The sequence below is a fragment of the Vidua macroura genome, chromosome 3 (genome assembly GCF_024509145.1).
Source record: "Vidua macroura isolate BioBank_ID:100142 chromosome 3, ASM2450914v1, whole genome shotgun sequence".
Taxonomy (NCBI): Eukaryota; Metazoa; Chordata; class Aves; order Passeriformes; family Viduidae; genus Vidua; species Vidua macroura.
In genome coordinates, this window is record NC_071573.1 from 57,317,176 (window position 1) to 57,343,210 (window position 26,035).

The window sequence follows — 26,035 nt, forward strand, 5'->3', positions numbered from 1 at the left end:
GGCGCGCGGGCCGCGCCCCGCCGCGCGGCGACGGACGGGCGGGGCGTGTCGGCCCGCGCGCCTTGGCGGGGCCCGGCGGGCGGTGGGCGGGGCCGCGGCTCGCGCGGCGGAGAGCGGCGCGCCCCCTCCCCCAGGTCAGTGCTGGCGCGCGGCGGCGGCGGGAACCGCCTCGCCCCTCCCGCCGCGGCGGCGGCGGCGGGCGCGCGCGCGGGGCGGGGGAAGGGAGGGGAAGGAGGGCCGGGCCGGCGGCGCAAGCGGTGCCCTTGGCGGCCCCGCGCGCCGGCCGGAGCTGCGGCGCAGCCCGCGCTGCGGCGGGGGAGGGGTGCGCAGCCCCTCCTGGAGTGATCCCGGCGCGGCGGGGCCTGCCGCAGCGCCCGCGAGAAGGGTGTGGGCGAGCCAAGGCGGCCTCGCCCGCCCTTCCCGCCGTCTCCGGTCCTGCCGCGGCTGGGAGGGCCCCGCGACGTTCCTCGCGACGAGGGCACAATTTCGGGGCGATCACGAGCCCTGCCTGCTGGTGTGAGGGGAGATTCCCAGCCCCGTGCCCGACCCCCAGCCCTGGATGCCCCTGGGGCGGCCGGAGCGGTGCGGCTGCCGGGCGGCCGCCTCCCACCCCCCGTGTTCAGGTGTCGCTGCGCGGGGGTGACGCAGCCCCGGTGGAGGCCGCGGACCGGGGGTGGGGGGGCCGGGCCCCCCGGTCGCTGGCGGCGCTGCCTTCCGCGCCCGCCAGGGGCGCCCGTGAGTCGCGCGGGGCGGGGGCGGCCCTGGCGCCCTCGCTCGATCCCGCGGGCGGGGCGGCCTCGCCTTCCCATTGGTCGGCTTGCTGCCCGCTGTGCCCGCCCCGCCCGGCACGCGGCCAATGGGAGCGGAGCCCTCGCCCCCCTGCCTCCCTTCCCCCCGCGCTTGCCGCAGGGGCGGTGCGGCCGATGTTTTCCTTGGAGCGAAGGGCGGCAGTGCGGGGGCAGGGCAGGGGCGGAGTGTCCCGGCATCCGGGGCTGGCGGGCCCCGGGGGCAGTCTGGAGGCATCCGGACTGCGTGGGCCGGGCGGAGCTCGCGGGCTGGTCTGTGCCGGTCCGGTCCGGCCGCCGGCGGAGCGGGCCCGCTCTATCCGTATATGTCGGTGGTTGTGCCGCAGCGAGCCGGGCCTCCCGGCCGGGGAGGCAGCGGGCGTGGCTAAAGTGTGCCGTATGCTGAAGAGACGTTGGAAAATAAGTCCCAGTTCCCTGCCTGCTGCTCGGAGTGGCGCCTCCCGCCCTGTTGTGGTCGCCTTTCGTGCCGCTTTCTTGGATTGCTGTGTTCCGCTCCTTCTGGCTTGGTGCCTCTGGTACCGCAGGTCTGACGCTCAGGCCCCTCCATGGAATTCGGTCTATATAATCTCTCTTTCCTTGCAAATTATTTGTAAGCCTGTAGAGTTGAAAAGTCATTCCTAGCATTACTGATCCGGGATGAGGTTTTGTTGGCTAGGAACGTCAACAAAACCATTTTGAGTCTCTTTCTCCACTTACCACACATTGCTGGAGACTTTACCCCTTGCCCCAGCTCTCCACCACCTGGGTTGCAGTTACTGAATTTGTCTCAGCTCCTTTTTTATCCAGGAGATATCAGGCCTCTAAAAAGGTAAATATGCCTTGTCCTGGACAGGGTTGCTTTTTAAATACAGAACAAGTTTAAAATTAAAATAATAGTTTATCCCAGTAAGTATGCAAATAACAGGCTTCTAAATTGGGCAAAAATGTATGAGTGAAGAGCATGTAAAGATATAAAGTTAAGCCCAGTATCAATTCACCTAGGTATCCTTGTAAGGATGGACAGGATGCTTGTTCTACAGCACACACTATGATTTGCTCTTTAAATAAAGTGTTTATTTGAACTGTTATGTTAAATGTATTTTTAGTGTTAAAGATCCTCCTCAGTTTTTGAAAAATATTCTAAAATGGGCAGGTTTTTGAACTAGGCAGCTTAATGACTTTTTGTTAATAACTTGCTGAGGATGGATTTTTTGTCATAAGGAAAATGTTATTAAGAAAACCAGATGAGGGTAGAGAACTTGTCACTTATTTTTTTCTGCAAATTAAACACATGCACTGTGATATTGAGTCTGAATATTTTTATTTTATTAGCTCACACAATGTAGTGTAAATATAGAAGGGTTGCTTTTAGTCTGAGCTGCCAGCATAAGGACACTGTTGTGTTTCAGGCTGCACGGTGGCTCTGCAGGCAGGCCCGGTGGTCCCTGTAGCACCAGGATGTACTGGCAGGAGCAAGGCTGTGAGTCAGCTCCATTCTCGCTGTGGTCAGGACAGATGGCTGGGGCTGGAACTGTGCTCAGCTGTTCATGGCACAGCAGCTGAGCTGATGCTGGGCTGTGTGTGTGTTTTGCAGGTGACGTTCCCATACAACCACGTAGTAATCTAATGGCTGTTTTTATTATATATCGAAATGATTCACAGCGTCTGATGTCCTCTTTAAAGTGTGTGCTTGCTTGCTGACAAGCAGTGGGGTTACTGAAAGTGCAGGCTGCTGCACAGAATGAGCAGCCAAAGGAAAAGATGCCCTCTTGCATATTGACACAGCAACCAGTTCTATTTTTTCACCACTTGTTGCAAGCACACAGATGTGGTTTGATCTTAGAGTGTTTCCATAGGATCAAAAAAATCTTTTTATTCCCAACAATGTAATGTGCTGAGGAGTACTAACACATGCAAGAGTAGTATGGACCACCTTTTAGATAAGAGGGAAACAATATTATTTCTTTCCAAAATGTTGATGGATGATTTTGTTTGTTTGTTTTAAATGCAGTTCAGAGGGAAGAAATGAGACGGAAACTTCTGCGCCTTCAGATGAGATCTTTCCACGCTTTAACAACAATATGCCGGTGCCAAAGCTTTAACAAAACTGGACGTCTGCTATTAAAGCTGGATAATGAAGTTGAAAGAAGAGCTCACAGAACAGCGAAGTCTTGGGATTTGTATGCACTGAAACCTGCGTTCCCTTGGTTGACAAGTCAATGTGTGCAAGTCAGGAATTGGCATTTTCTCCAAGGATTTCTGTCCACTTTGGAAAGAAGTGTTTATTATCAGAGTGGGGAGGGTTTTTTCTCATCCTGGAGACGTTTGGGTGTGACAATGATGGAAAACTACAGGCTCAATACAGAGTGGATCAAAAGGCTTAGGAACACATCATCAAGATTTTATGCCGTTGTATCAGCTGGTAAAACTGTCCCCAAACCCAGTAACCAGGCAGTTAAGAGGCCACCAAAGGCACCAAGGACCAAGCAGCCATCCAGAACGAACCTGCCACTCTCAGACATGGAGGTGAAGTATAACATTTACAGTCTGTGTGACACTAAGGGAGTGCATCAGTTTAATTTGCATTTAGATTTGGGTTTAGATGAACATTTTAATGAAATTAAAATAATTATTTGGTGAGAAGGACTTCATTATTTACACTAGTGTTGGAGCTTTGCAAATAGAAGCAAACTTGATAGAAATTGGCATGTCTGGTATTTTGAAGGTAAAATGGAAGTTTACTTGCAATGTGTTAACAAAAGTGAAGATGAGTGGTTATTATAAAGTGAAAAGGTGAAGTGCATTAAAAATAGTTTTGACCAGTGCTTTCAAATTACTTTTCTATTGAGAAAAAGAGTCTAGCCATCAGAGTAATTTAACTTTCTCTACATTTCCTTGCTTATCCAGATCTATCCAGTTTTAAGGTTTCACTCAAACAGAAACATAAGTGAAAGTAAATAATATAAAGCTTATATTCAGATTAAGTTTCAGATGGGAAAAAAATGTGTAAGTGTAGCCTGTGTTACCTGAGAAAGATCATTCCATGTGTAGAAATAGCACCTTGATTATCAGGTCTGAGGTATACAGGGGAAATGCAACAACACACTGTTTTAGTTACAGTGAGGAAGAACAGTGCATATTTGTGGCCATATCTTCTTAAGCTAACTCTTAGCCAAGCCAGGCCTTAAGTACACTTGAATATAGGATTTCCACGGTGAATCCTGGTGTCAGATGTGTTACTGTTCTCGTCAGGCTAAAACAACCGTGTTGTTAGTAAAATGTATGATAGGTGAGACTAAAATAAGCACTGTGTCTTCAGAAATAGTTTCCACACTGCAAAATATATCTGTTACATGATCTACTGAATGTGAGCAGAGAAAAGTTTTAGTGCTTGCCTTCTCATATCTAAGCTTATGATGTGTATTTTGTGTGGTAAGCAGGTGCATGCCATAGTGTAAATTAAAGAGGTAGTTATAAACAATTTAGTTACCACTCATATTTTCATGTTGCTTTGAAAGAGGAAAGTGAAAAATATTAGTCCTGAAACACTGTGTAATGTTTCCAGCATTTTAGTCATGGTATAACATTACATTCAGAGTTTGATTCTTCTTGGTTTTGGGTGAAGTGACAACATTTTTGAGGCCTTTAAATGACAGCATAGAATGCAGTTTCTTTGTATGACATTTTCATATATATGTGCAAGTAACATGTAGTGCTATTTTTATTTTTTTCCATTGTGAATAGAGAAATTGAGAAAATACTGCCTGATAAACTGAAATAATAATATACTTTCTGAGGAGGCTTTTGCATGGTAAAATGCTGGGTCAGAAATTACCTCTAGTGTAGCAGGCCCCAAGGCCACTGCCATCTCCTTCCCATCTTTTCCTGCCTCTGGAGACAGCAGTTGCAGGTTTCCATTCCTGAGGTTCTCAGTTTGATAACCCTGAGGATCTGTGGTGGTTTCTCTCTGGGAGGGCTTGATAGCTGACGCCTTTCTTTTGCAGAGCACTTGCTGAATGAGGTCCTTCCCATCCTCCCCAGCACTGGTCTTCATGTGTTTTTACAGTCAGCGTGCAGGGCACCAGCAGTGATAAATCATTGTACAACCAGTTTTTCAGGATACATAGAGGATTTCCTTGGAAGCAGTTAAGTGGTTTAGTCAGTCCATCAGTGAGTGGTACCACTACTTGCATAACCTGGTACGATCTGATGGCAGGAAAAGCCTCTGAGCTAACCCTTAATACTACAGCATTTATGCTACAGCATATGATCTAGCATAGAAATAGTTTGAAATTCAGGCATAGACATAATATTTACTACACTTTAGATAAAGATTGATTCCTGTGGTGATATGAGGACTAAAGTTCATCCTACAGGTTTTCTTTCTTAAATTTTTTTGTGTGCTAAAAGTGGAAGAGATGGACTAAGAGGAGTTATGATTCCATGAGCCTGCACAGTTGTTTGGGGGCATGATGATACCGAAAATGAGTTGTCAGCATACTTAGCTGTCCTTAGAAGCAGCCATCCTGTGTGTAGCTCTGAATAGAATATCAATAATGCTGTAGGCAGAAAGGAGAAGAGGGTGAGTAGCTCAAGTTCCTTTCTAACACCAGTACAGGAGCTGTATTCTGAGGTTTTTGAAGTTTGCAGGCAAAAATGATGTAGCAGAAAACATGGCATTAAGGTTGATCAGCCATTTAACACATCTATTTTAGGATTAACTGAGTCACTGATTAGATTTTTTGTCTGTATCTCCACCAGCACCCATGGACATGTATTTTAGGTGTCTTAATCACAAATTATGCCTAAGCCAAATGTTCTCTATCAAACAAGATTTTTGTAAATATGTAAGTGACACAGTACATTATAAAAAAATCCCCAAACCCAAAAAGTAGTTTATATCCAAAATGCTGTTTCAGGCATGTAGCTTAGTGGAAAACCTCTGGTTGTAACTAAAGGAGAAATGTAGTTAGCCATTGAAACTAAAATTGTAGCTGTAAGACAGAAAGTCAATCCTGTAGTGCCTTGAAATGAAGAATAGACCAAGTAATAAACTGTGGGAAACACAGAGCAGGATAGAGGTTTTCAGACTGTATACTAACTGCAAGATGAGAATTTGTTCCCTTAATTCGTGACAGAAGAGTTTCATAGCAGAGCATGTGTACTTAAAATAACCAAAAGGAGCTTTTTGGAAGAGTCTTCAGATTCAGATGTATAATTGGCACTGGTGATTTAGCGATTGAGAATGGATTTTGCAGTTGAAATTGTGATAATGAAACGTGATATTTCAAGGGAACTGAAAGCTGGAGTTCTGTTCCACTGTTAATTCAACCTTTTAGCACAGTTGTGGGAATATGCCTACAAAATTGCTCTCTGAATATTACAATTACTTTGAAAGCTTATTTTATCCTAGTGGTTGCTGAATTAAGATTTTGTGTAAGCAAATCTTTGGATGTGATAGTAGAATGTTAACATTAAAAAAGAAAAGTTCAAATGTGAGGTGGTGATTCTAATGATTGGTGACAGTCCCCCTGCAGGGATCGGAACCCCTCTTGAAGCCTTGCTATTTGACAGTGTATGAGTGCTGCAAGAATGTGACTTAGATTTTTAGGTTGAAGTGTATTGTGGACCTAAATGCCTGCAGATGAGCACAGTTCTTTTGTTCATTTGTTGTTAGTTACATCCCCATTTGTATTAGTTACAAAAAGCTGGGAAGTGACTGATCCACAGTGAGACATTGCTTTCTGGATATTTTCCACTACATTGTACTGAAAATAGGTCATACATCGTATCAGAAGAAAGAAAAACACTTCAGATGAGTAGTAGAATTTGCAAATCAGTTTATTGTGACTTGTTTGATTAATCAAGAAAACCTCACATCTCCTTGCAAGTCAGCATCATTTTCCCATTTACTTCTTTGAAAATGACATTTTAGTTGTTTAAGATTGTGGGATATTGGGACAAACTGGCCATGTGTACTGTTCCACTGTGGTGTCAGGGGAGACCCCCTGTTAGTGCAGGATGCAGCTCAGGGCAGGGGAGGACACTGTAGATGTGCAGCACCTGCAGCTGGTCCAGAAGGTGACTTTCTGTGCTGCGGTGGCTCAGCCCTGGCAGTAGCTTGCTGCATGGCAGAACACGATGTTTGTGGTTGGAGCTTCTGCTTGATAAACAGACTGGGGTAGTCAAACTCCATTTACCTTTAAAACACGGTGTTTTACCTGCGATCAGGGGTGACCTGCCTCTGGTTTCAGTGGTCAGCCAAGTATGTCATAAGCCATGGGATGGGAGAGCAGCAGCAAGTGCAGCTCTAATGTTCAAGTATTTGATTGGCTTTCAGGGAAGAAGGGTTGTCTTTGTGGCTCTGTCATAGTTTTTTGTTGTGACTTCACTCATGCCACGTGACTTGTTCTCAGTGTGTGATTTGCTTTCCCACTTAACAAGGAGCAAGTACTCCTGTTAGTATATGTACACCAGGTGGAAATCAAGGCAATGATACCACAGAACAGTGCATAAATGAAAATTGTCACTCTCTTAATAAATTTGAAGCAAACAGTTGTCTTATTACCATCTTGCTCCAGCCATGCCCTAACTCAAATTTCTATTCCTTTGGCACAGAATCTGATGCAGTGCACAGCCTTTGCAACAGCAGATGAATATCATCTTGGTAATCTCTGTCATGACCTGACTTCACATGGATATGTTGAAATAACAAGTTTGCCTAGAGGTAGATTTTTGAAACATATTAAATGCAATGTTATATCTTGGGAAATAAATTATGGGTGAGGGATATAATTTTTGTAACTGTATGTATTCTTATTCTGATAATATCCTGGATTACATTTTACTGCCTGTAAAATTATTGCTGTGCTTAAAGATTCTATTTGCCTAAAAGTCCCCACAACAAAACCTTTCAGAATAACAATGTGAGCAGCTCGTGCTCTTACCTTCTGTAATTTTTCCCAACATTACAATTACATCAGAAGTATAGAAAAATTACATGCATGCATGAAAAATAACTTAGGGAATTGACTGATACAGAGAATTTCTACGACATTCACTAACTGAGTATTAGTTTTTGAATTATTTATTTTAATTAATCTTTCAGTAGTGAGGTAGTGCAGTACATCAGCTGTCAAAACAATTTTGTAGTTTGAAGTGTTGCATCTTCTTTCTGTACCTAGATTTCTATTAATGTAAATCACAGAGTTGGAGAGGAAGGCATGCAAGAGAGAATCTTGCTAAGTGAAATGAAAAAGATACACAAATAAGTGTTTAGCTCTAGTAAAGAGCATGCTGTTGATACTTCTTATTTATTGGGCGAAGTATATCCTAGCAATTGTTGAATGCTACACTTAGGTAGGCTTCAGCATAATAATTGATTCTGGTTTCTATATAAAGTATCTCTGTAGACTTGGGCTTGGAGATAGCTGCAGTATACTACAAAAGAAAAACAAATTGATCTTACTATAACATAAGGAACCTTACGCCCTGGAACAGCTGTGATTTTCATATGTCAGTAGTAGAATGCCTTTTCTTCTTCCTTTGAAAGAACAGATTATATGAAGCTAGGAGAAGCACTGGCAGTTCATGGGCATTTCAGTAGGGGTTATCAAAAGCCTGTCTGCCTCTCAAGTAATAATCTAAGTGCAGTAATACTCTAGTGGGTCTCTTTCAAGCACGAGATTTACTAATGATTGTCTTGTTCAGAAAGATGAACATGAAAGACAATACCCACTAGAATATAGGCTTCATGTTCTTTTGTAGTTTCTTTGTATTAAAACTAACCCTGGTTTCACAGCTTTGGGATATAAACTTTGTACAACCCCCAGCGTGACCATGAATTAAATGTTACTGTTGGTGTTATTTTACCTTGGGAGTGTCAGTTTTGCCAATTCCTTTTATTTCTTCATGGTGTTTTTGACTCATAATGAGTACTGTTTATCAAAGGTTTGGAGGAAGTAATGATGAAAGGATATTGGATTGTGCCAGCAGATCTGAAGTGTTGTGATGGTTGGCATACGCATGTAGCAGTGGTTGGTTACCAAGCCAAACATTGAATCTGGGAAGATAATTTTTAAAAATATTTCCACATAGAAATCTAAAACAGCAGTTACAGTGTGAGTTTGTTGCTTTGTAGTGTTTTTCCAAAGCATTATTCTTGGTTTTGACCTCTTTAAAAACTTTTTAGAGGCAGATCCTGCACATCCACTTAAAATAGACCAAATTCTCTTCAATTGTGCGTGTTTTGGCTGGAGTGGATAAATAAAGATATGGCTGGTATTTGAAAAGGCAAATGAGAAAACATAGACAAATGTTACTTCAATGATGAACTCAAATTTCACACCTAAAATTGCTCTAGTTATTCATCCAATGATGTATCTCTGAAGTGGACTAGCAAGTGGAAGAAAAGTCTTTAAAGGCTCATTCAGACCAACTGTGTGGTCCCAATTCAGATATTAGCAAAACTGTATCTGGTACTTGGTCATGTCTCTCTGCTGCCTCAGTCTACCTGGCCTCTATGGCCTGAGCAGTAAAGCAGAAGGTAGAATTTGTACACAAGCAGAAGTAACAACATTTGATACCCCATCACTTGACTTGTGATTTTCCTGAAAAGGCATTTAAATTTTTAAGGCTTAGCTGTTAGGCCCTGCAAAATCTTTGTGAAGTGTCACTTTAAATAGAAGTAGGGGGCTTTTCTGGTCTAACTTCCACTAGTGCTGCAACAAAATGAGTCATGCTGGTTTGAAACCACATTGGGACTTCTAAAATTTTATCTGTATTAGTGAGTGGCACAGTGGAGAAGATTTGTAGAAGAAAAATCAAACCCCTGTTTGGAGAACCCAGCAACCACATTTTATTAAATTTGGGGATATTCTATTTGGACTAGCTCTGGTCTAATCCTCTCTAACAAATGCCCCATTTAGTGGTTGGAGTACGACAAGAGCATTGTTTGAGCTTCTCTTTCATTTTAGTTTAATGCAAAAGCCCTCACATTTTATGTACTGTTGCGTAGTGCACATCAGAAGTGTGGTAAGGGAGAGTGGGTGGAAGATTTGTTTCAAAAACACACTTCTGATGTGCAGGGAAATGCAGGTGTAAGCTCTCCTGTCTTGAGGGTACACTCTTTCAAGTTTCTGACTGGCAAAGCAAAGTCAGCACAATTTGAGTGCAGATTAATCTTTTAGTATATAGAAAATAAGAGCTTCCAGGCAAGTGGATTTGTCTGGTAATTTTTCTGCAACTGTGCAAAACTTCCACAGTTCTCTCACACTGTATGTCCACTTCTGTATTCATTATTTACAATGTCTGCATCAGTTTTCTCAACTGGCTGATGTGTTAGTATGCAAATGTTGAATTACATGATTACAGTTACCAGCTGTCATGTTTAGAAGTTGACTAAATATTCAATTTTTTCACTTATTTCAAACAGATGCTGCAAATGTTTTGGTGATCAGTACTGAGAAATCTGCAAAAGAAGATGATTCTGGCATGATTTTTTTCTTCAGGTAAGCTATAAATCATGCTCAAAATATTATGTCATTAATAGTAATAGTGTAAAGGAAGTAGTGCAGCTTGCTTGTTCCTGCATCATATTACCTCATGAAACTCAAGGAATAACTGTCCAGTCAGAATGATTAAAAAAAAAAAGTCAGAATTATTTAAATGGTTGAAAAACACCTTCTCATGTTTTTTCATTGAAGTATAGTTAAAAAGCAACTAGTATATAATTTCCGTGAAGATAGTTTTAAGTTTCTTGATTCACAATGACAAAAATTGCCACTGTACAATTTGAGTATTCCATTAAAATACATTTAAAACAGTGATTACACTCAGTTTTTCCTTGAATTCACAGGGAAGGGGCTGTTGTATTTTGGAATGTGGAAGAGAAAAGTGTAAGTAAAGTGAAACTTGGTTAAAACTGCATAAGCAGGTGTTTTGTCAGTCTCACAAAGCTCAGCCTGCTAGACGTTTGTTTGGGGGACTGATCTTTCTATGAAGGAAAAAAACTGATTCTTATCCAATGAGTGCAGGTTCTTGCCTGCTACTGGCCTCAAGTGTGTGGGCTGCTGATACATCACCTTTGAAATTCATCTACTTAAGACAAAAATCCGAAACCTTAATTTAGTGAGACTGACAAAAAGAATATTCTTGCAGTTCTCCTGAAAAAGTAGATCAGAAAAATCTACCTGTGAATGATTGTTTGAAAAGCACTAATGGAACAGAAAGTCTGTTAGAAGGATTATTCCATTGTATTCCATTTAAGTCAGTTATTAAAGACTTATGTTTGTACAACTTTGAAAGAGAAAAAAGAATTATAAGCAACTCATTAATACTGTTCTGTGTTTTTACCAGCCAGCAATTTTCCTGAAGGAATTTTTTTATTGGTTGGTATAATTATTAAATATGTTGCTGACATGTTATATTTTGGTGATCTTTGCTGACCTAGAAGGGTATGCCAGAAGCATATCTATTCTAATGAATACATTTATAATTATTTAATGTTTTAAATGTATTTCTATTACTGTGGTTAAACTGGATTCTAGATACAAAAAGTATTGACCTTATCTGTAGACAGACTATGTGAAATTAAGTGGTGTATTAAATAGATGATACTGAGATGCATAGAAGTTCACAGGAGGATTTTCATTGGGGTAAACAAAAACTCAGAGCAGTTGTTTCCAGATGTGAACAATTTGTGGATTCAAGTTCACTTCTTCTGTTTCAGAACTGAAATGTTCCTGATTTCCTGTCTGTTTTGGGGGGTGTCAGTGTATCAGGTGTCCTACAAAAAAATACCAGTTCTCCCTTCAAACCTTGCCTGTTTGGATGCTATGGCTGTAACTACACTACTGATTAACAAGTATTACTGAAGACCAGCTGCTTTAACTCCTGATGATCTTTGAGTTGAACACCTTAGCCCACCGGCGTACTCTGAAAATTCTCCTTTTGTTGTACAAGCTTAAATACCTTTGAAAATTTGATACCTTGTTTTCTTGGTCAATACTAGTATCAGCAGTTGGCCCCTTGCTAGCTTTATTTGTAAAAGAGGAGGAAAAATGCCTCTTTCTGCTTATTGAAATCATAGTCAAAGCTTTAATTGCCCAACAACTTGCTCAAATACAGGAAGTATTTTTATGGACATGCTTTAATGAACTGAAATGAAAGGAGAAAAACCCCAAACTGGTCTGTAGAACAGAAACTGAAAGCAATTCAGTAAAACAGAATTTAGAGTGTCACTGCAAATGGCCAAAATACCCCAAAATGACTAGTAAGAGAAAAAAATATTTTAAATTAACAAACATTTAACAGAAGAAGTAAAAAATACAGACTGATCACAAAAAGAAACTTAAAATACAAAATACCAATTTCAAATACCTGAGTAAGAAGGTTGTACAGCAGCTTCCTTACCAAAATAGCAAGGGCAAAAAGAAAAACCTGCTCTGAGGTTTTTTTAAAAGGGAACTGTGACATAAGTGCCTGTAATAGCAAGAGTTTGCAGGTGGTGACTCCAGAACATCTCTTCTAATTAATTTTACTGTGTCACAACTAGTCCCTTCTATAAAATTAGGCTGGGCCTAGAAGCAATGTGAGGTTTGCACTGCTGAGCTGTCTCTGGACACTGCTGTTTGGCTGAGGTGACTGGCCTCCAAGCAGACGCTTCCTATGTTTTCATACTCTTTTTTATCACAAGACTTGAATTATATGGCAAATCTTAGTCATGCTAATACTGAATTCAGGATTATGAAAGGAGCAGTTTCAGCAGTACAGTTGAGGGGTTTTTTTTCAGTGAAAAATGTTACTGTGTTACATAGATAGTATCACCAAAATTCTTGAAATCAATGAAAAAAGCTAGCAGTGCAAAGAAAATCCCTCTTGCAGGTGATCCAACAGATTTTTTTTTTTTTAGAGTACTTAACCTGGAAAATATGCTTTATGAAAAATTTAGAGGGTACAGTTTTGTGCTAAAAGATGAACTATGATCTTTTATTTTAAAAAGAGAGTGCTTTTAAGTATGACTTAGTAGAAGATTGAACTCTAAAGAATTTAGGCATCAAAAGTGTTTTGTGGTTTTGTGGTTTGGTTTTTTATTGGCTGTTGTGTAGCTAAATGCCTTTTAAAAACTAGTAGGTGAGTGCTTTTTTTTAGTTCAGAATTCATTCTAATTGCAGATGATTTTTTTGAGGGGAGCCTTGTAGCATATAAAAAGGAAGAAGGATGAGAGATCCTAAGTTAGGTGTCAAGAGGAAAAAGTTTTGTGACAGAAAAGGGCTCTTTCTTCCTGCATCAGTTTTTCGTGTGCTGGAGAATAAAGGAGCAGTGAGATTACTTCTGCAAGTAAAATTGCACATTGAATTACTTACAGGGATGAATGTAGCAGCTGAAACAGTTTTTCCAGATTTTTGTAGTGGTAAAGGGTTTCTGTAATATAACTAACCTCTGGTAGCTGAAACAAGACTACTGATTTCAGCAGCAATCAAAAACAAAACCACTGATTTAGCAGCAAACTAGTAATTTTATCAGAAACAACAACCTAATGTACTTTTTCTAAAGATTCATTCCCACACTCAGACATCTGCCAAAATCTAGTAAGTTCATTGTTATAATACTGAATACATCCACGTTGTCCTTACCCTGTTCCATGTGTGCACATATAAAATGACATTTCAGTTTTACCAGATTCCTTGCCGTTGTTTATAGCTACAAATTCTTCTTGAACCACAACTAGTTTCAGAAGTGTTAATAATAATATTTTTATATATATCTATCTATATATAATATTTTATATACTTATATATAAAATATAATAACTGTGTTAATAATTATTATTTAGCACACCTCTTCATTGTTAGGTAAATAACTTCAGCATGAAGGTTGCATTCATCAGCCTGCCCTATGCAAGTTCTTTGCAGAATGATAATTTACTGCATGGTAACTATTGCTGCAATTGTCTCCTTCTTAGATGAAGAATATCATGCGAGTGCTAGAGCAGCATGAAATTCAGCCATACGAAGTTGCACTGGTCCATTGGGAAAATGAAGAGCTGAACTATAGAATAGGAGAGTAAGTATCTTCAGGCATTCTGTATATAAAAGCTAACAGACACCTAAACAAAAATCAAGCAGAAGTAATTCAGCTAGTAAAAATATACTTATCCTTACTTTTTTTCCAAATGAGTAAAATAAAGAAAGAAAACTATAAATCTTGAGTCAATAAATGTTTCTGTCTTGGTAAACTTGCAGGTAGTGACCTTTGTGATTTGCTTATATGATAGATCTTGTAAATAAGAAGCTCTCTGCCCACACAACTCTTCAGCAATCCCAAACAGAAACTATGTATGCCACAGCAAAAAAACTAATAAGCATTATTAAGACGAGTTTGATCTTAAAGAGGATGCTCTCTATAAGCTTTCTCCATGTCCTTGAAATTCATATACAAAGATCACTAAATTCTATATACTTCATTTAGTAGGAAAGTTACAGCTTGATTATTTTGTAATTATAAACCTGGCAAGTTATCTTTCCTTGTTAAATAATGTTTTTTCATCATAGAACAAAAATTATTTCTACAGAAATATTTCACAATGAAAATTGTTATGTTTAAATTATTAATTATATATTAAATTATCTGTAATTTTCCAACAGCACCCAAAAGCAACCCCTAGACAGGACACTTTTTATACTAGGAACTGAATGAATAATGCTCAGCTTATTTAAAGTAACTTGATAAGGAGACAGGTGTTTGGTTTTTCCTGACCATTTGAAAACTGCATGTACTATTCAGTTGTGTAATTTGTGATTCTTGACATGCTCCATTTTGCTTATGCGTGTTTCATAGTGAGATTGACACGAAAAATTGAACAAGTCTTTTGTCCCCTTTTCTCTGCTCCTTGCCCCCTATGCCATAGAGGTTTTAGGGAAAGTAACATCATAGTGGGGAGGGAGTAAGGTTGATAAGAGTGAAAGCGGAAAATGAAAACAGAAAGATAACAGAGGAGCTAAAGAGCAGGAGAGAGGCCAGCATCCTGCTTACTCTGAATAATCTGTGTGTATGCAGCAATGCTATAGTTACCATCACAACTTGCTGCACTTGCATTTACACCTAGAAAATTTGGCCATTATATTTGTCTTAGACTGAGGAACTAATTTTCAGTGATTTGTTGTGAATATCGTCCGGTTGAACATGAGTAAAATGCAAGGATGGGGATGATAGCATACAGACGTGGCATGCCTTATCTAAATAAACAACCAGCCTTTCTTGCACTGTCCAATATTCTTTAAATGTTCCTGTGCTGGTGGCTCAGTCAATGAAGATGCTTCAATCTTGTCTTTACAGAGGTCAGTCAAAGCTCCATAAAGGACAAATCTTGTTAAATTCTGAGCTGGATAGTGATGAAGTTGTTCTGCAGAAATTTGCCTTTTCAAATGCTCTTTGTCTTTCTGGTAAGTTAATGTTGTTCGTACTATGTAGTCTATGCTACAAATTTTGTGAAATGTCATTGTGAGTGGGACTTGTACAGTGACAGGCTGGAAAAAACTTCATATCTGGTTTAGACAAACTGTGTAAAGAGTGATTGTGCTTCAGGTTGAGAGGACTTGTTTTCAATGCTTTTACCATGTTTTCTATAAATTGGAATTGCCTTATTCAATGGAAACAATTTTAAAGCTGAAAAAAGCACATTAACAAACATGCTTTGTAAAAAATACACATTCTACTGAGCATCCTGTTCCCCACCTTTAAGAACTATCCTAGGATAACAATGAGTGTAGAGTTCAGTATTTGAAACCTCTCAGTAATCTTGGGTAATTCATACTGACATCATTTTCTCTGACAGAAAAAGCTAGATGCCAGCTAAAGAAGTGATACAGGGCAGCTATTCCCAGCTGGGGAGGTGTATCAGTAACACATATGTGGACCAGAGTCACAGATAATGTTTTGCAGGCTTATTAGCCATGGTAGCAGACAGTGGGAGGCACTGTGAAGAAGTCAGGCTCACCAGTTGTCCTGCTGCTTGAGCAAATAACACCTGTCTACTGCTTCAGACCTTGAATGATGGAGTGAGTGGGAGTTAGGAACCAGCATCAGTAAGGCTGTCCTCAAAAACCCCTTTAAGGGAAGTCTGGTCTGTCTACCTCTACTGCCTGTAGGGTAAATTCCAGGATTCCACTATTTTGGGGAAGTGCACCTTTACACAGGAGAGAAACAGAATGCACCTTTTTGAAGTACTACATCATTTCATCAAGGAGTGCAGTGTAAGTGAATGGTTCCTGACTGTTGGAGGAAGAGCTGTTGAGAAAAAAGCATATTGTTCTCTGTAGTTTTCTTATTCAAAAAGGCACTATATGGAAGAGTAGTGCCTCCTAAAAGGGAACAAGGGATTTATTCCCAGGAGATAATGTTCAGTAAAAATAAAGGATACAAGTATAGTCCTTAGTCAAATTTATCAACGGCAGAAACCAGCCTCTGTCAAATAACAGGTGACAGATGAAATGCTTATTGGCTGTTGTTTTTTTCAGGGGCTAAATTTAAAGTCATTTAAGTCAGGCCTGTGTATTTAAAAGATGAGTGTGCAAAATGCTCAGCATTGAGTTTACTGGCAGTGTCCTAACCAGATGGTACTATTGATTACTACCACAGAAGAGTTCATTTTGACAATTAAATCTTCCCTGATTAAAAATTTCAGACTGAGTGGGGTTCATTTTTGATCTGTTGCTACTTCTTTCTTGTCTGGGAATCTGTGGACTAAAGAACAAGGCCCAAGTTAAACTATCATCTTGGAGAAACATTCTGCTGAGGCATAGCAGAATTTGTGTTGCCAATGCCAGTGCTGAACTCAAGCTTCCATAGAACAGAAGTTAGTATCTTCAGTAACAGTACACTCACCTAAAAACAAAATGGGAGATTGCTCAAGTTTGGATTGAGCTAGGAACAGGTGGTGTGTCTATACAGGCTAACTCTGTGGTTGGAGCACGGTGCATTAGTACTGCACAAATGGAGAATGAGAGCTGTGCAGGACACTAGAAATGCAGTGGAGGCTTTTGACGTACCACATGAAATCAGCCTGACACCAGCATAGCTCATTATCTCCGGCCTCCTTGGAATGTAATTTGCCGAGGGCTCACACATCCAGTAGAGCACTTGGACACACAACTTCTGAGCTGAAGCAGAAACTCTCCAGAATCTGAACTGATCACTTGGAGAAGAAAGCTGCGCTCATGGTGAAGCTGGTTCTGTGTGCAGAGCTGTGTCAGTGCCCAGCCCAGATCTGCCCACTGGTACATGAACAATGATTGTATAGTACAAACTGTGACTTGCTGCAAATAATGTCTGTAAGCATCGACATGTCCTGAAGCAGCCTGTTGGCAGATTTAAAGTTAGAATTACTTGAAAGCATATGTACTTTTCACAGTCTTCTGCTTTGTCATCTCTGTTGCAGTGAAGCTGGCGATTTGGGAATCGTTACTGGATAACTTTGTGGAATCTATCCAGTCAATTCCTGAGGTGAGGTCTTGTTCCCCTCCTTTTCTCCTGTGTTTTGTAAAAGATCAGTCCATATGTAGCTGAGGATAGGGAAAAAGCAATTGAATGTTGAACACATTTGATCGTAAATCCATCAGTGCAGAGATGCAAAGTGGTTGAACAAGAAATCATCAGCCTTTAAAGGCCTGGGAGTGTGGATCTGCATTGTAATAATGTTTCCCGTGTTGTGCCACTGTCACTTGCTACTGGTGAAATGTATGTGTAACAGGACAAGCAGCATTTAAAAACCTAGCCAAACACAGTGTGTGCTAACTTGGGCTGAAAATAATGTGCTTTGACTTGAATATAATGAAGAATTTGAGTGAATTACTTAAAGGTTTTTCATGAGACGTAATTACAGTAAAAAGCCCATATGATGTTGTATATAAAATTGAGATTTGTAGGGTTCAAAAGAGAAAGCATTGGGTTTATTACTTGTATATGAAGGAAATAAATGGTAATACATTAATTGTTATAAGGAGAAAGTCTGTAAAAAGGCTGAGGAGTGACAAGGTAAAAGAACACTGTCATGACTTTAAAATAAAAAAAGCAGGAAGGAAGAACAAATCATCTCTTGTTCAGGAAATCACTTACAGAAAATGCCCCAGTATTTCTGTAGCTACTGATGACATACTCAGTGATTTATTGAGAAGCCTGGATGAACCAGTTGCACGGTGATATTCTTAGAAAGCTAGAGAAGCAAGGCACTAAGCAAACAAAACTAAAATATTAGTAAGTACAATATGCATTTAGATGCTAAGACAATTCAGGCTGTAAAACTCTGGACTTCTTAACTACTAGTACATATTACTTGATCAAGCAGTGAAGAACTTCCTACTTTTCAGATTCTAAAGTCACGAAGAAAGGTAAAACTCTCTCATGCAGATGTGATGCAGAAAATTGGAGAACTCTTCGCACTAAGGTAACTTCTTTGGTTACACCCAAGACATTGCATTACACAGAATGTAAAAGTTACATTGTGCAGGATATAAAGAGGTGAATGCATACTAAATAGAGCAGGGTGAGACTGGAGTCTATGTGCTTTTTACATTAGAAAGGGGACTGGCTCACCACTCACGCTGGCATTTCAACTGCAGGCATTAAGCAGGCAGTATATCATAAATGACCAAATACCACACCCTTTTCCCTTCCTGAGTCCAGCAACACGTGTTTAAACTAGTAATTACAGTAGATACTACAGCACGTAAAGGATACCAGGAGAAAGGTGGGTAGGTGTAGTACTGTTAACAGCCTAGAGTTGTTAAAAATCTTTTGTGAGTTTTGTTCTTCCCTTGACTTACTCAGAAACCACTGCTAAGTCATTGTATTTAATGTTTTTTCCTCCCTCAAGTGAAATTTGGCCTTTGACAATACAGACCATTACATGCTCAAAAGAAAAAGGAAAAAAATCCTTTTTCTCCAAAATCTCCAAGGTAAAATTAAAAAACAATTCAACAATTCCTGTTTCAAATGCTGGAGTACTTGAAGGACTGATCAGTTATCAACAATAATGTTCCAGGTATCCAGATGTTTATGTTAGTAATACATTGAAGGCAGGAGATTTTAGCTTTTAGCCTTTATGATGCTTAGACCATTGCCTGATTCTGAGGGGTGTGCTGCTCTCACATACCCAACATGCAGTGCCAGTCACATTTAGGAGTTCTGTATTGTTACTTTGTGTACTGCTTCCATGAGCCACCGGCATAGTCAGGGACCTCTCTACAGGTATCAAAAATTAAGGAAGGTGACAGGTTGAGGAGGCAGTGATGGCATAAGGAAAAAGTCATTTATGTTCAAAAGAGTTCAACAGTAGAGTATTCCCAGAAAAGTTTCAGGAGATGTGACCAATTTTAAATGATCACTCCAATTGTATTTTTACTGTGAAAGGAGATTGTTTTCATACTGTATGTAGAATTACAGGAAAATTTTCTTATTTCATTTAACTACATTTAAATATTTGCTCGTATATTCACCAAGAGGAAGCCTGAACTACATTAGTACCCATTCTTTTTAGACACCGTATAAATCTGAGCTCAGACCTGCTAATAACACCAGACTTCTACTGGGACAGAGAAAAACTGGAAGAGCTTTATGACAAGACTTGCCAGTTTCTCAACATTAATCGCAGAGTTAAGGTGAGTGTCTTACTGTTGTGAGAATCTTCCATGCTCAGATCAGTTGTCTTTGGCTCAGCAGGGTTACAAATTGCTCTGTGAATGTGCTTTAATTGCAGAAAGGGAATAAATAATAAGGTATTATACTCTCCTCTTTTCCAGGTATTATTAGCCCACTCATACCTTTACCTGGTTTAGGTTAACCTGCCTCACATTAATGAGGCACTAAATTAGCTTTAAATAGTTAGAACTGAGAAGTGGATTCTTCTTACTGACATGATCATTCACATCAGTTCTTGAAGGGTGACATATTTACTGCTGAACCAGAATTAGAAGCATGAAAACTACCTCTCCTGGTGGTACAGCAATCATAAATATTTAATTTTGAGGCATTCCAGAAAGCTGTATCTTCTTTTGCTTATGACTGTTTTCATGAGCAGATGTCACCCAGAAACACTTCACAGAAACACTGTAGATGCATATCTAAATTTATATTCTTTTGGGGAACCCATTGAAATAACAGGTTCATTTATACTGAAGCTCCTGTTGCTTGTACTTGTTGTCTTAGAGAATTTTCTGTTCTATCAATTTTCTATTCTATTTTGCAGTGATGTTAACCCCTTTCTAGTTCTGTGGAGTATTTTCCCTATTTAGGGATCTCATTCAATTTCTGGAGTCCAGGTTTGTGATGTTTGTAATTATTTGTAGGTAATGAATGAAAAGCTCCAGCACTGCATGGAGCTGACAGACCTAATGCGAAATCACCTGAATGAAAAGCACGCGCTGCGCCTTGAGTGGATGATAGTAATACTAATCACCATAGAGGTTGGTGGGGTTTTTTTCAATATTAAGAACATAATAATAAGTACAACTTCTATACTTCATACTTTGAGAATTAAGATCATTGTATTAATGTGATGTACACAGGGATTAATATTTATTCTTAGCAACTTTCAAATTGTGGCTACCGTTACTTTTCAGATTATCTGATTTATAGTGTAAACTGGTTTAAAGGTTTTTAAATAAAATAAAAATTCACATCAGTGTGTTTGCTGTTCCACAGGTTCTGTTTGAACTTGCAAGGGTAGTTTTCTGATGACAGAACAAACTCAGGAAGAAGAAAACAGACAAAACAATAGAGAACACAAGATTTGGAAAACTCCAATCATATGCTTCATGAAATTGTGTCTCTTGATAAATCTCTAAATCTTCTGCTCAAATAAAAAAAATTTAAAAATCAGTTTGTGAACATTATTCCCAACCACTGTACTAATAATGTTAGAGAGGGCTTAACCTATGGATGAATTTCATCTGTACTGACTGTATTTGGTGAAAGACACTACTGCTTACTACTCTACTACCCTTAACAGTTAAAATTATGCTGATGTTTTCCCTCATGTTTATCAGCTCACTCTTGGAGAGCTGCAATACTGTCCCAAGCTTGAAGATGGCATTACTATTTGTTCTCCTGGCATGATTTTAATATATGTGGCAGATATATTTAACGTTATGTTCCATCCCATCACAAAGTGGTGTTTGTATACTTGAATGGGAATACGTTTATTGAGAGGTAGTACTATTTCCATTCTGTTTTTACATTTAGTATTCATATAGAAGGGAAATTAGTTGATCCCAGAGGTCACAGGAACCTGTAGCAAAAATGGTAAAATAAAGAAAGTTTCACAGAATTTCTCTGTCCACTTTATCATGCTTATCTGATTTTAATCAGTGTAAGTTGCAAGGAGTGAGTTAGCATAGGTGAGATGTGTTACTTATTCATGAGAGGATGAACAGATTTTTTTTCCTAGCAACTTCTTTTTGTAAATGTATTTTCAGAAACTGGTACACAACTGCTGTTTTATCACCTGTTTCAAATTCACTTTAGTCCAGTGTATTAAATAAGGAACAGAACCTAAAGATTCTGTTAAAAGCCCCTGGAGCATCATTAACAAGCCATGATGACTAAGTTCTGGCTAAAAATGCAACTACAATTGCAGTAGCTTATTGTTCTCTCTTCACCTGAGAGCATTATTTCTGAGTGCAATACACTCCTGTTGAATACATCAAACAGACATAATGGAGAAAAGAATACAGTCAAGCACAGCTAGCAAAAACATCTGACTGCAAACTCATCCTTTTGCCATAAATTACAATACAATGCCATGGGTGCCTCTGAAGAAGCAGCTCTTCAGTGTAGAAGAGTGCTCTTAAGTGTAGGCTTTCTCCACTGGAATCAGAACAGATTGTAGCTGGAGGTCTTGGTTCTGGAATAGCTCAAGTTCCTCTTCTCTGAACTGAGAAGGTCTGAACAGTCAGGCCCTGCTCAGGGAAGTGAATTGGTGAGAACAGCTCAGTGACAAAGACTTGTCACTGCAAAACTGTTCTTCATCGGTAGCCTGGCTTACACAGTGTTGTTGAGAAACAGAACATTACATCTTTTATGCAGCAGGAAAACTTAGCAAGCACCACGTAATTCCAATAACAGAAAATTAGGTTACATTTTAATTCTAATTTTTCCAGCAAATATTTTTCAGGCTTCTCCCTCCCCCCTCTTTGAGGTAATACACTCAAGGACATGACTTCCCATTCACCTCACATTTAATGTTTCAGTATTTCAACTAAATTGCTAAAATGTAAATAAGTAGACCAACTGCATCATTAAGAAAAGTGGTTTTAACAAAGTAATTTGAGAACTCCTAAATGCTCTTTAAAAGCATAAAGTATCTAGGCTTGATTATCTGAAGTATTCTGTCTCAGGACTGTAAGAGTTACCAACACCTCAAAACAAAAGAAGCACAGTTACTGTTGAAACTGTAAATCACTTTATCTTGGCACATAAAATCACAGGCCATAAACTCATACTGTACTTCTTGCCTAGCCCCCAACCCTGCTTACTCCACTCAGTGGCTAGTCACAGTTTAAAAAAAGCCAAAACCTTCAGTTAAGCCTTGACAGACCTTTAAAACTTTGTATCCGTTTTTTTCATGGTGTACACAGTAGCAGCTGCAACCACGCATGAGGGGTTTTTGTATTAGCAGCTAACTCTATAGAGAATCCTCTTGCTGTATTACATGTAGAGAACCAAGCTGGGAATTGAGTTCACCAAGAATGTAATTTGAGCTTTCACTGCACAATATACCAGGGAGTAGAACCCTCAACGACCACACAGCACATGGGAAACTCTCCCTGCCTGCAGTCCCTGTTTCTGCTTCACGCCAGAGATCCCTTGGGGAGCCTGTGCACATGTACACATGGCCTGACCAGGAGGAAGTTTTATGGCACAGGCAGGATGAGACTCAAGCTCCAGAAGCAACGCAAAACTGCCTTATTTGTGAGACCACACCCATCTTTTGCCTACCTCACCCACCCCATGCTCTCCCAGTGTAACTGAAAACAACCATCCTCACTACAGTTTGCACAGTTTGAGTCTTCATCAAAATGAGTCTAACTAGTAAGGGTCACTTGAGGGAAAAAAAAATGCAATAGCAATAAATACAGAATATGCAAGGAAAACAAGAGAGGAATCCTAAAATACCCAGAACTCTGAAATTTTAACCTTTTTAAAAAAATTAAGATTGAACGGTAAAAATCTGTTCATATGGAGCCTTGTTAGACCATTCTTTATAAGGATCCTAACTGTGCAAACTGCTTCTATCTCTGCTTTTTCTGTCAGATAAGGTAAAGGATAACTTATACATGATTTTCTTTGGCAGATCTGCTGGGAAGTTGTCACAAGAGTAGCTGTTTGTAAAACAGCAAGGAATGCTGAGAGCTGTGACTCAATTCCAATAGTTTCTCTGGGGTGACAGCACTCATGGGTACAGAGTCAATCTCTGCTCTCTGCTGTGCTGTTCACATCAGCTCTGCTTGCTGGATGCATACACACACTTCCCTGGAGCTCTGTCACTGAGAGCTGCTTCATCTGAACACCTCACGTGCATGGCCATTAAAAATGCACCTGAGAACTACTGCAGTTTGAATCTTTTTTTCTAAGGAAAACAACACATGCAAGTACATATATTGCTGTAACTTTATAGTCAAGCTCCACTAAAAATGTCACTCCAGCCAGGAGGACATTGTCACGTCTGACCTTTACCTGTTAAAAGTGAGCAGGGCCCATGTAAAAAGGCTCATTTCAGACTAAGCTAAAGGCAGAAAATAGATGGCTAATCTGTACTGCAAGAACTGTGTTAGTTGGGTTACACTAAAATTTCCTGACAGAGATGAGTCTCTTAACAAGAAAAACTACACACAGTTAAACCATTTCCTTAAATGACATATATTGTACTGACAAAATGATGGTTATAATTATTTTCCCTGGTCTAAATTGCAGATACTCAACTAATTTTGTTCACTAGGTGTAGAAACAATTCCTAATATCCCAATACCAGAAAACCAGCTTAGCCTACAGAACAATGGAGATCAATTTATTTCTTCATCTTTTCAGCTCATACAGCCTATACAAAAGGTGGCTCACACACCATGGATCTCCTTCACCTGTCAGACCACCAAACCTACTGGCAACAAAAATGTGAAAGCTCAGATCTCCTTGGGGATGACCACTCACCTGTCATGAACATATCCCAACAGCAAGGCAAGGAAGAGTAGGGAAGTCAAGGCAAGAAAAAGCAGAGCCATTCCACTATTGCTGCTGGGCCCTTATATCAGTTTTCCCAGGGATCACTTTTACATTCCTACAATGCTGTCTGAAAGATAGGTGAGACTTGGATAAACTATGTGCACAATTCTAACAGGAGGAGGACAGAGTCCTGGAAGAAAAAAGCTTGGAGACTCTCAGAGGTACAATGTTCTAGGAAGAAGCTACTGCAGCTGTCACACTTGCCACCAAGCCTTCTTGCCAGCATAAATCCAAAGTGGAAGTGTTAGAAATGGCAGCTGTGCTAATAAAAGAGATTTTTCAGCATTGACATAAACTCTTGGTTTACTACAGTTGTACCCATGTGAAATAGGGTCCCACACCTTCAGGGAACAATTCCCATGCATTGCCTAGGACACACAACTCCCAGATGCCCATGGCTTGCACTCCTTTGAGAGTGTGTCAGCAATGTTGCAGGGAGCAGTGAGCAAAGAGCTCTTCAGAACAGCAACTCTGCTCTCTTACTTTTCAAAAATGCAGAGAAATTTGAAAACTCACAAAAAATCTTAGCACTTTGAGCCTAATTACATCACTAGAGCTGCTGAGGTTTTGACTATAGCGATAAAAAAATCTGCTATTCCACTCCAGATTTCAACTGAACTCATCCAAGAGGACACACAGGATTTGAGACTGGATCAAGTTCCTCCCACTGCTCAAGTGACTTTTTACTCAGATTAGCAGACACTTCCATCATCCTATTAACACTTATATCATCAGCAGCATGCTCATTTACAATATAAAATATGATCTTATCAGGCAAAATGCTGCCTTTAATCCAAATACGTGCAGACCAAAGTAAAACCCAAAACCTAGGGACTGATCCTGTCATCAACAGCATCACACCTAACTAAGAATGTGCTCAGATGTGTGTAGCACTATCTCAAACAGTCTGAACAGTCCTTTCAAAAAGTCATAAAAGTGGGAAAGAAATCCTAATCAAGTACCTCTAGAAACTCAGGAGGGAAAGCCAGCACATAAAAACTGAAAGCACAGTAATGTCACTTAATGAGACATGGATACATTTTTATTACAATTTCAGGTGCATGGATTGTAACCTAAGAAAGAAACAAACCAAAAATCTGAAGAGATAGAGTAATAATTTAGATTCACATGATAAGTTGGGTGTCCCAAATTGATCAGGTGAATGCTTATCACTCCCTGCGACACAGGTGACACATCTCAGGTGTCAGTCAGTATTGAAGGTCTGAAGTTTGGCAACATTACACTCCACACAGCCATCTTTCTAGAGATTCCAACAGGCCTTGAATCCAACAGTATTAGAAACTGCATTATTGCTGGATTCAAGTATTGCAGTCCAAATAAAGGTGCTTTACAGCTGAATTATGAGCTGCTAATAATACAAATAAACCATAGCAAAGTTAATTTTTCTCCAGTTTCAGAGACAGCACAGAGGAGAATCCCACACAAATGCCAACACAGAAGTAAGCAAGTGCAGCATGAAAGAGAAAAAGAGGCCAAAAAGCCTACCAGAAACACACTGGTTTTCCTAAGTAGCCCACTCAGTTAAATTAAAAATTATATCACTTTTTCAATATCTTCCAGTAGAATGAGACAGATGATCAAACACTAAGCGACTTGAGTTCAAATGCCCATCTACTCTCTTTACTTTGTATTTAGCTTGCAAAACTGAAATGCAAGGGAAACCATTCAGGGGAAAAAATTGCCAAGTAGACTGGTTAAATACACTCTATAAACTTTCTGCCACGTGCTCACATAGCAGAACTCAGAGAGTTGTGCTGAACTACAATGGACATGTTTTGAAGATCTCAGCTATTCGAGATGGGTCTTAAGGATTAGGTTCTGTTCAGATGCTTTATTCTAAGTACTGGAACAGCAGCAGACAGTCAGCTTTCAGCTCCATTAAAATTAAAAGTTGTTGGGTTTTGGAGTTGGTTTGTTGGGTTTTTTTTAAGACTTCACTAGTCTTAAAAACCTGC

General features: G+C 39.9%; 1 protein-coding gene across 3 annotated transcripts; it reads left to right on the forward strand.

Annotated features, from left to right (window-relative positions):
• Window positions 1–72: 72 nt before the first annotated feature.
• On the forward strand, window positions 73–20,660 carry RMND1 (required for meiotic nuclear division 1 homolog). Of its 3 annotated transcripts, none has more exons than XM_053973011.1 (12): window positions 73–134; window positions 2,797–3,311; window positions 7,404–7,512; window positions 10,219–10,294; window positions 10,642–10,681; window positions 13,750–13,850; window positions 15,123–15,229; window positions 17,224–17,288; window positions 18,152–18,228; window positions 19,321–19,441; window positions 20,129–20,245; window positions 20,484–20,660. In XM_053973011.1, exons 2-12 carry the CDS (start codon window positions 2,811–2,813, stop codon window positions 20,514–20,516), a joined length of 1,347 nt encoding a protein of 448 aa, XP_053828986.1. In that variant the 5' UTR covers window positions 73–134; window positions 2,797–2,810; the 3' UTR covers window positions 20,517–20,660. The 3 variants fall into 3 exon arrangements, with proteins under 3 accessions (XP_053828986.1, XP_053828987.1, XP_053828985.1); XM_053973012.1 differs by lacking the exon at window positions 73–134 and adding an exon at window positions 1,255–1,330; XM_053973010.1 differs by lacking the exon at window positions 73–134 and adding an exon at window positions 1,337–1,614.
• Window positions 20,661–26,035: the final 5,375 nt, after the last annotated feature.

Coding starts and splice junctions, on each gene's coding strand:
- RMND1 (XM_053973011.1), top strand. CDS start 2,811: ATGAGACGGAAACTTCTGCGCCTTCAGATGAGATCTTTCCACGCTTTA. Junction 19,442..20,128: donor ACATTAATCGCAGAGTTAAG/GTGAGTGTCTTA, acceptor AATTATTTGTAG/GTAATGAATGAAAAGCTCCA. Junction 20,246..20,483: donor TAATACTAATCACCATAGAG/GTTGGTGGGGTT, acceptor GCTGTTCCACAG/GTTCTGTTTGAACTTGCAAG.